Below are 10,006 nucleotides of genomic sequence, written 5' to 3' on the forward strand. Positions count from 1 at the left end.
CGGAGGAGAGTAGGCAGTGCTAGTGGCTTCTCTGGATGGCACACAGGCATATGGGGGCGGGTACTGCAAGGCCCTGGCCCAGCCTTCACCATCCCCACAACTACCAGAGTTGTACAGGGCAGCCCTGGTCTCCTCTGGTTCCCCTTGGGATCTTTCCACAGACCCCAGGCCCTCCATTTCCTCCTACACTCTTCCACCTCCCCATAGGTGCTTCATCCCTTCTTCCACCCACATCACTCTAGTCCTCTCTGAGTCCTTTCTCTTATTCTGGCCTAAACCCTGGGCTGCCCTCAGCAAGGATGTATGAGATCTTGTTGTGAGATGAGTTTAAGGGGTGGAGCCTCAGGAAGGGGAGACCTTGGGAGGGGTTTCTGGCTGATAGCTTGTCTCTCTCTGCCCACAGCCACCTCCCCTATGATGTCACCCCAGAGCAGGCTTTGAGCCACCCTGAGGTCCAAAGACGACTGGACATCTCCCTCCGCAACCTCCTCGCCGTGACTGATAAGTTTCTTGCAGCCATCATCTCATCTGTGGACCAAATTCCGTATGTGCAACAGCCTAGGCATGGATCTCCGGAGGGCTCGGGCATGGTGGGGAGAGCAGAGCAGTCCTGAGGGATGGCAGGCAGGAAGGGAAACTGGGCTGGGGTTGCTCGAGGGCTTCCAGGAGGTGGGTGGAGAAGGCTCGAAGCCCGTGCTAGAGACTTGTCCTGGATTATAGCACACATGGATCTAGTGGGCAGTCAAGACATCCCTGGGCCAGAGAAAGGAACCTCAAGTGATTATGGGGACATGTGATTGTCTGAACGTAAGTGGTGGAAAATATAAAATTTTTCAGTCTGTGGAGTCAAAAATAAGAAAACTTCACACCAGTAAAGCGCTTTATAAAAATCCTTTCCTTTCTTAAAATTTAGTCAATAATTATTTTCTGAAAAGCAAATGATTGAAAATGTTGACAAGGTGGGTCTCCTCTAGATCGTCACTCAGCCAACCACCCTTTCTGGTACTCACTGGTGCCTGGGGCAAGGTGGGGATGCGGGAGAGGGGAGCCCACAGAGCTCATGTCCCTGCTCCCCAGACCTGGAAGACTGGATTAAGGGTTTACAATTAGGATTCAGAGAAGATTGTCCTAGGACTGATAAAGGAAAGCACACAGTGAGCTGTAAACTTCTCTCCCTGGCACCCCAGGAGGAGGCAATAGCTTTGTAAAGTATTTAATTAAATTTGTACGTGGCACATCCATAATAGGAATAATAATAATACGGTCCCAGGGATCGAACCCAGGTCTCCCACCTTGCAGGCAGATTCTTTACTGTCTGAGCCACTAGGGAAGCCGTTTGAATTGTACTCTACCATTACTTTCACAAAAACAATTTTTCTTGAGCCTCACGAAAGCCCTAGGAGATAGAGAGGGCAAGAATGAACAGTGCCATTTTCCAGACCAGGGAATAAACTTGTAAGGGGAGCACAGTAGCCTGAGCTGACCTTTCTGGTTAGTGGTGGAGTCAGGACCAGATGCTTCTACTCCAGTTCGTTGTCCTCCTGGGCCTGCCTTTAGCCCAGACCAGGCCCTCACAGATGCTCTGTGATAACAGAGCCTCCCGGGCTGTCCTGGGGCGGGGTTCTGGCTGTAGGTGTCAGACACCTAACGTACAGGCTCAAGCTGCTTCTGTGGGGAAGGCAGGATGGACACTGGGATCTGGGGTGTCCCCAGGGGAGACTAAAGGGGGCCAAAGAAGAGGCTCTGGGGACAAGCTAGAGGCTCTGTGAGAGCTGGCTGGGCCCTGGTCCTGGGTGCTGACACAAGGGCATGAGGGAGGGACAAGGCCCAGAGATGTTTGGAGGAAGCAGCAGGGAGCTGGCTGTGGGAAGTGGAGGGCCAGCTCTGGTGTGGCTATGCCCAGGGCAGGAGAGGCGGGCACTCAGGCCCTCACGCTGGGGTGGGGGCAGGGCCATAGTGCACCTATTGCTTGGCCCCAGGTACGGGATGCGATACGTGGCCAAGGTCCTGAAGACAACTCTGGCAGAGAAGTTCCCCGACGCCACAGAGAACGAGATCCATAAGGCAAGTGTTGTCGCCCATCCCCACCTTGAGAGCCCTGCTTTGCCCTGATGTTGGCTGTGAACCCCCAGAATGAGACCAAAGGACCAAAAAAAAAAAGCCTATGCTATAAAAAGCCAAGAAGGTGAATATTCTCCACCCTGTCAGTCAAGCCTGGCTCACCAACAGGGCTCAGGTGGCAGATGGGAAGGCGTTCAGGACAGGGGCTAACAGCAGACAACCCTGGGCCTGTCAGAGCGGGTTCCAGTCCCAGCTGTGGCGAACGTTTGCTGCGTGACCCTGAGCAAGTTGCTGGGCTGCTCTGGGTCTGTTTTCTATACAACGATGGGATTGACCCAGGGGGTCCTTCCAACCTGCTGAGCTGGGAGAGCGGGGCCGGGGCTATGGAGGTGGACCACAGGCGCTTCTACGGCCGTCTCCTCTGCCCTCAGGTGGTGGGGAACCTCCTGTACTATCGCTTCCTGAACCCGGCTGTTGTGGCCCCCGACGCCTTTGACATCGTGGCCATGGCAGCGGGCGGCGCGCTGGCGGCCCCCCAGCGCCACGCCCTGGGGGCTGTGGCTCAGGTCCTGCAGCATGCTGCGGCCGGCAAGGCCTTCTCCAGGGAGAGCCAGCACCTGCGCGTCTTGAATGACTATCTGGAAGAGACGCACCTCAAGTTCAGGTCTCGGTCCCGGCTTCCTGTTCCTCTCCGTTTCCTTCTTCTCCTCCTCTTCCTGTCTTCTTTTCACAAACCACTTCCTTTCACGCACAACTCACTTTCTCAAATCCGTGAGGAGGGGAGGCACAGAGGATAGTTAGTGGGCTGGAGGATAGACTGTTGGAAGGATTCCCAGTGAAAAGAAAAGAGGGCTATTGAAGGAAGCTGATTTGAGGGGGCCACTCGGGAGAGGTGAGGCAGCGGATAGGGGGCAGAGTTGGCTTGAGCAGCCACTGGCAAGGTGGGAGAAAGGCTGATGGGCACAGAACATGAGGGGGGAGCCGGACCGCCCCACCCTCTCACATGCTTTTCCTCTGGAGCTAGGAGGTTCATCTGCCGAGCCTGCCAGGTGCTAGAGCCAGAGGAGCGTTTTGCAGTGGATGAGTACTCGGACATGGTGGCTGTGGCCAAACCCATGGTATACATCACCATGGGGGAGCTCGTCAACACGCACAGGGTGAGGGCCTGTGCAAGCTCGGGGCAATGGGTGGGTGGGCTGGCCCTGGAAGGAGGGCCTGGCTCAAACTCTGTGTCTCCTTTACTCCCTCCATCCGGTAGCTGCTGCTGGAACACCAAGACTGGATCGCCCCTGATCACCGAGACCCCCTGCACGAGCTCCTGGAGGACCTTGGGGAGCTGCCCACTGTCCCTGACCTCATCGGTGCGTGCCACCCTTGACACTGGGGCGGGCGGGCAGGTGAGCAGGGCCTTGGAAGATGCCCTCTCGAGTTTTTGTTCAGTCTGGGATGTGTGGCAGGAGGCTGGCTACACACTCCCTCTCTCCCTCTGGTCCTGAGATGGACGCAGACTGATGTAGCAGACCCTGTGCCATCACATAAATGTGATGTTAAGTCACGTGAGATAGGACAGAGGGATAATGGCCTGTTTTGGGTCCCAAAATGTGTCTCTGATGAGGGTAGATTTCAGGAGCTGTGAAATGGAAGGAAGTTGGCTTCCAGAGGCAGAAGGGCAGGGCAGGTGGGGACAGATAGAAGAAAGCCAGGAGGCGCTCCCGGCCTGGAGAGGCACAGCCCCAAGGACACAAGGGGTAGCTCCGTGGGTGTCAGCCCTTCTGCTGGTGCTCAGGGCTTGAGGGTTCAGGGTGGTCAGAGGGACAGTGGGAAGGCTTCCTGGAAGAGGGACATGTGGAGCAGCATGGCCCCATCTGTGCGTGTTCTAGTCTCTCTCCTTCCTCACCTGCCTCAGGGGAGAATGTGGCTACGGATGGGAACGTGGATCTGAGCAAGCTAGAAGTGTCCCTGACTCTCACCAACAAGTTTGAAGGACTGGAGACTGACGCTGATGACACCAACACCCAGAGCCTGCTTCTGAGGTGGGAGCACAGCCTCGGCCCCCTGGGACCCCCCGGGCCAGCGAGCCGCTCTGGAGCGGCCATCCTGCCTTCTTCCCGGCCTCTCTTACCCTCCAGAAAGTTCTCCCCAAAGCCTGACTGGCCTTCCCCTTCCTGCAGCCTCAGCTGTTTTCCCTCTGGCGGCCTCAGCTTTTGGCTCCGTGTTGTGGCTGAAGGCAAAGGACTCGTTAGGACATTGGCAGCATGGTTGTTTGCGTGTTGTGCTGTCTACCAAATGCTTGCCTGTTTTTATTGTTTGTTTATTTATCTGGCTGTGCCAGAGCTTAGTTGCACCATGCGAAATCTTCTTTGTGGCATGTGGGATCTTTAGTTGTGGCATGCGAGATCTAGTTTCCTGACCAGGGATTGAACCTGGTTCCCCTGCATTTGGAGCACAGAGTCTTAGCCACCGGACCATCAGGGAAGCCCCCCAAATGCTTTCTTACACTTCATTTAACATAAGGGACAAACAATGAGGTAGATGATGGTTTCCCTGCCTTCCAGTGGAGGAAAGAAGCTCAAGCTAAGTGACTTACCTAAAGTCCCAGGAGGTGAAGGAACTTGTATTCTAATCAATCCCCTGGCCTTGTGAACTGTGGTCAGGAGATGGGTGTGGAACTATTCAACCCCATGTCTGCAAATGTGAGGAAGGACCCCCGGTAGGCCCGGGCTGGTCATCTAGGCAAAAGAGGAGCCAGGTCACCACTTGGACCCCCCTGCCAACAAGACAGCCTTTCCACACATCCATTCACGGAATAAACCAATGAGTTGGGTGTTCAGCTCTGTCTTGCCATGGAAGGCCTTACAGCAGGGCCAGGCTAGAGGTGAACACACGTCAGAGGGCACCAAGAGGGAGGTGGGTGTCAGGCGCATGAGAACTCAGAAGGACATCTGGATAGGAAAATGTTTCACAGAGGAAGAACTGCATCCTTCAACCAAAGGACTCAAAAGAAGGTCATTTGTGGGAGGCGTTGTAGGCAGAGGACACAGAGGCATAAGAGAGTACAGTGTGTTCAGACGTGGTAGTTCGGTGTCACAGGCCATCGGTCCACCCGGGTCTTCCTCCTGGTTACGTTCTCTTCATAACACCTCCCCGCTTTGCTTTCTTTCCTTACCTCCAGCCATGCCGAGCAGCCATCATGCAGGGCAGGGCTACTTACTTGCAGCTCCGTCGCCAGCCCCAGGCCAGACCCTGCCCCATCCCTCACCTCTCCCCCATCACTCCCCTCCTTCCGCAGCACCAAGCAGATGCTGGCTGACATCATGCAGTTCCACCCAGGAGACTCCCTCCAGGAGATCCTATCCCTCTCGGCTTCCAGGGAGGAGGTGAGTGGCATGCTGGCTCCCAGGTCCTGTCTCATCCACCGCCCCCTCCAGCATGGCTGGTTCCTTTCCCAGGGCCTTGTCCACAGTTGGCCTCAAGCAGACACCTTGCTCACCAGTCATGCGAGCTCTGGGGAGCTGAGGCCTCTGCCCTTAACCCCCAGAGACCCTCAGGCTGCAGAGTCCCAAGACTGCACCTCCTCCCTACTCCCCACTGAAACAAGAGTGAGCCCTGCAGGAAAACGAGTCCTGCTGCAGCCCTGCTGTCAGTGGTCGGAGGGGTCGGGGGTGCAGAGAGGCAGACTGGGCAGACTCCCTTGAAGAGCACCAAGGAGCCGGCGCTCAGCATAGGGAATGGGCCGCTTGAGGGCCTGAAGGCAGGAGAAGGTGATTAAGTGTGGGAGGCCAGGGGCAAGTTGGACCAGCTGGATTACAGGCTCAGCCAGGGTCTTCCCAGAGCACAGGTGTGGAGAGTAGAGGCCTGTCCCAAAACCATGAGACAGAAGGAAGGAGACGCCCCCAGGTCCCCTGGAGCCATCACAAATCTCCACCGTTGGGAAGTCTCAGCCAGTGTCCACTGGACTCCCTTATGCCGTCCTCCTGCTGGGTCTCCTTGGGCCACTCGTCCTCTGTGCTGACCCACGGGGCCCTTCAGTGTCTATGAAGTTGTACACTTTGATGTTCACTACCCATCCCACCCCTGGGGTGGGGACCCATGGGTGGGGCGGAATGTCAGCACCCACTAGACCCCTGCAGCCTCTCTACCCCCCAGGAAGCAGCCCACAAGCGGCTGATGTGCCGACGCCAGGCCTGTGAAGCCCAGACCCCGGAGCCTCTGCGACGACACCGCTCGCTGACGGCCCACTCCCTCCTGCCGCTGGCAGAGAAGCAGCGGCGTGTCCTGCGGAACCTGCGCCGACTTGAGGGCCTGGGGTTGGTCAGTGCCAGGGACGGCTACCAGGGGCTGGTGGACGAACTGGCCAAGGTAACGGTCTGGAGGGCGGGAGAGAATGTGTGTTTGTGTGCGCGCGCGCATGTTCATAGTGTCGACACTTCAAGGGCAGGCCTCTCCCTGGGAAGTGCCCACCCAAAATTGTCACCAGCCAGGGGAAGGCCAAGTGACTTCCAACGGCCTTTTTGAAGGAAAGGTCTCAAAATTAGTCAGGGAAGGGAGTATTCTTAGAACGCTCTTTTACTAAAAAGCAAGCTTTGGAACTGTTACTCCTCAGTAGGAGGGAGGCCCTGAAACATCCTTTGAGGGTTTGGGGTGGGATCCTTGAGGTTGTTCTCCTCCTAGAGAAAACTGCCTTGAAGTCTTCCTCTTCCTGCTTGTCCTGAAGATCCTCACAGTAAGTTGTTCTTGGGCCTGAGTCAGGCCTTGAGGCTCTCCTGCCAGGAAGGGTCGACTCACCCCTCCCTTGGTCCCCCACCCCCAGGACATCCGCAACCAGCGCAAGCGTCGGCAACGGAGGAAAGCAGAGCTGCTGAAGCTCCAGGCCACTCTCCAGGGCCTGAGCATGAAGACCACCTTTTATGAGGAGCAGGGCGACTACTACAGTCAGTACATCCGGGCCTGCCTGGACCACCTGGCCCCCAGCTCCAAGTAGGTGCTCCCTTCCTGCACTCTGAAGGTGACCTATGACCTCTCCTCCCACCCATGTCGACCTTTGCCCCACTGTTTGCCAGCTTTGGAACAGACATCTCCCCCCCAGCACAGCGTGGTCCCTTCCTGACAGTCTTCGAGTCTCCCTCATAGAGTCTTGGGCTCAAGTGTCTTCCACCAGTGAGGAGTCTTCCTCAGGCTCTGATTGCTTCTACCAGCCACCGAGAGAATTAGTGTCTTTGGTGTTGAAGAGTTTGTTAAATGAACCGTCTGGGCCTTTTCTTCATCAGGAGTTCTGGGAAAGGGAAGAAGCAGGTATCTCTCCACTACACGGCTGCCCAGCTCCTGGAGAAGGGTGTCTTGGTGGAAATTGAAGATCTTCCCACCTCTCAGTATGTGTCTTTGGAGGGCAGAATGTCAGGCCCTAACCTGGGAGGCGGAGGGGGGATCTCTGGGCTGGGCACTGGATGGGAGGGGAGGAGAAGCATGGTCCCTGCCCTGAAAGAGCTATTAGGATGATGGGGAAGACAGGACAGCTCCTGACAGAGAGTGAAGGCAGTGGGCGTGGTCTGGCACAGTGCTAGACGCCCCAAGGCACAGGATGCTGGGAAAGCATCCTGGAAGAGAAAACAGTGTTTTAGGGCCAGCCAAAGAAAAGGGCTGAGGTGTGCTGAGCAGAAGTAAAATTGGAAGGAGGAAAAGAGAGAGAGGGAGTGACACAAGGGAAGCCTGGCTCTGGGTGGCACGCAGCACTGCCTGGGTTGAGCAGCACGGGGTGGAAGAGTGGGGTGTGGCCCTGGTAAAAGGCAGTGGGCCCCTGTTTTGAATCCTGTTCTTGATAGTTTCAGAAATGTGATCTTTGACATCACCCCTGGAGATGAGGCGGGAAAGTTTGAAGTAAATGCCAAGTTCCTGGGTGTGGACATGGAACGATTTCAGCTCCACTATCAGGTGAGGGGACACTCCCATGAGCCCTCCAGATACCCGCTGGGCTTTAGGTGCTAGCCTGAAGATGGAAGGCTGGCCTGGCTTCCCTGGGCCTTGGATAATATCAACTTTGTTCCCTATCCAGTCCACATTGTCTGTTCCTGAAGACAAGAACGATGGTCTGTGTAGCCCAAGCCTCTCGGTCCCCGTGCCCTGACACAGACCCCTCAGCCAAGCAACAGGAGACCACTCTCCTGGTGGTGGTGGTGTCAGAGCAGATTAATATTTGACGCCCTATCCCATGTCAGCGGCTTTACACACTACCTCATTTAATCCTCTCCAAAGCTCTCCAGCATTATCCCTATTTTATAGGCTCTGAGGCTAAAAGGTTAAGAAGCTGGCCTAAGTCATAGGCCAGTGTTCAGGGAAGCAGTGATTTTAAATCCAAATCTTGCTGCTCTGCTGCTTCGCCTTTTAAATGATTTCAAGCCCTGGCTCTGCCTGAACTGACATTTGGTCCAGTCACTGCACCTTTCTCTTGGTCGTGGTTTCCTCATCTGCGAAGGGGTTCTCCATGCCCGCTTCGGTGGCCAATGCCACTGGATGACTCTGTACGGCTCCACGATGTCAGTGTTTTGTAGGCTGTGTGGGCCACAGTGAGAAGCCCTCCAACTCCCCTCCCTGCCCCTTCCCTCCCTCCCAGGACCTCCTGCAGCTCCAGTACGAGGGTGTGGCTGTCATGAAACTCTTCAACAAGGCCAAGGTCAACGTCAACCTTCTCATTTTCCTCCTCAACAAGAAATTCTTGCGGAAGTGACTGAGGCAGGGGGTGCTCCCCAAGCCCTTCTTACCTCACTGGATGCTTTTCTTAACACTAATGCACAGCTCCACTTTCCTGCAGACACCCAGAACTCAGGCCCAGGCAAGGCTCAAGGAGTCTCGCCCTTTCCCTAGCTGGGAGGAGTCTGGCTCCCTGGCCCGAAGGCAGGGTCTCTAATTGGCTCCAGTCTGGCCATGTGGCTTATAAGCCACAGAGCCCCATGATTTTCCAGCCTGATGGAAAGGAATGAACCCAGGGCTTGCCCTGCGAAGGCTACCGCTCTAATGTCTGCTGCCGTCCTCCCAATACGATAACTATTGTCCCAGCGGCCCGATTCCTGCTGCCTCCCTTCTCTCTACAGACCCAAGCCAGGGCTGGGCTCCCTGTCCTCACCCCTGCTTCAGCAGCAGCATGTGTTCTATCCTGCTGAAGCCCAGGCCACTCTGCTGCAGTGATGCCTCACACCCTCCCACCCCTGACCCTCACCCCGGTTGGACAGCACTCATTAATGCCCACTCGGCCTTGTGACACACAGCGGCCTGGGCAAGATGACCCTCCATTAACCTCAAATCTCATTCTCTTGTTTACAGTCTGTTTTACATGTGGGTCACCAGGGTATTTATTCTGTCCTGTGCAACCTTAATCATGGCTTTTATTCTTTCTTCCTGAGCTCAGAGAAAGAGTTCCCATTTCCCTATTCAAACTAATACTCATGCCAATCTTTTATTCCTTGTATATAAAGTCACCTTGGGTCCCTCATGTTTAGATCTCATTATTTCAGCCTCAAACGGTACAAAAAGCAGTCTTTCCCTTTTCTCTCTCACCCAACAGGATTCTTGCATCTGAGAGCTAACTTCCTGTCCTTGTGGCCCCTCTGATTTCAGTTTAATATAAACAGCTGTTACCTCCACATCTGTTGTTAACCCCTTATTTCATCTGCAGAGAAGGCCCCTGAGTTCTGGGATAAATCCTCCCCGGTGAGCAGGGGAGTCTTTCCTGCAGCAACCCCGTCACCTTTCTGCAGGCATCCGCTGTGCACCCTGCCTGCCTGAGCTCGTTGGTTCTTGATGAGATGTGGCGTTTATTCCTCTCTTCCCTCCCCCAGGGGACAGAGAGGAGGAAGAAATGCTTAGGTTTGGATTCCATTTTTATTGGCCACTCTGAAGACTAAAGCCAAGAGGAAGGGAAACCAGTCCAGGCTCTCCTCCAGTCGTTTTGCAC

The 10,006-nt window shown here is 55.4% G+C and overlaps 1 protein-coding gene across 2 annotated transcripts in view; it reads left to right on the forward strand.

Moving 5' to 3' along the window:
• IQGAP3 (IQ motif containing GTPase activating protein 3) overlaps nucleotides 1-9,694 on the forward strand; it is a 39,255-nt gene extending 29,561 nt beyond the window's left edge. For both annotated transcript variants that reach the window (XM_043453740.1, XM_043453748.1), the window contains exons 27-38: nucleotides 404-544; nucleotides 1,980-2,064; nucleotides 2,493-2,725; nucleotides 3,086-3,218; nucleotides 3,320-3,422; nucleotides 3,968-4,094; nucleotides 5,351-5,438; nucleotides 6,208-6,420; nucleotides 6,872-7,038; nucleotides 7,329-7,430; nucleotides 7,881-7,989; nucleotides 8,669-9,694. In XM_043453740.1, the coding sequence (XP_043309675.1) occupies nucleotides 404-544; nucleotides 1,980-2,064; nucleotides 2,493-2,725; nucleotides 3,086-3,218; nucleotides 3,320-3,422; nucleotides 3,968-4,094; nucleotides 5,351-5,438; nucleotides 6,208-6,420; nucleotides 6,872-7,038; nucleotides 7,329-7,430; nucleotides 7,881-7,989; nucleotides 8,669-8,782 (1,615 nt within the window). In that variant the 3' untranslated portion in view covers nucleotides 8,783-9,694. The remainder of the gene's footprint in view (nucleotides 1-403; nucleotides 545-1,979; nucleotides 2,065-2,492; nucleotides 2,726-3,085; nucleotides 3,219-3,319; nucleotides 3,423-3,967; nucleotides 4,095-5,350; nucleotides 5,439-6,207; nucleotides 6,421-6,871; nucleotides 7,039-7,328; nucleotides 7,431-7,880; nucleotides 7,990-8,668) is intronic.
• Nucleotides 9,695-10,006: the final 312 nt, after the last annotated feature.

Source organism: Cervus canadensis, chromosome 2, assembly GCF_019320065.1.
Source record: "Cervus canadensis isolate Bull #8, Minnesota chromosome 2, ASM1932006v1, whole genome shotgun sequence".
NCBI lineage: Eukaryota > Metazoa > Chordata > Mammalia > Artiodactyla > Cervidae > Cervus > Cervus canadensis.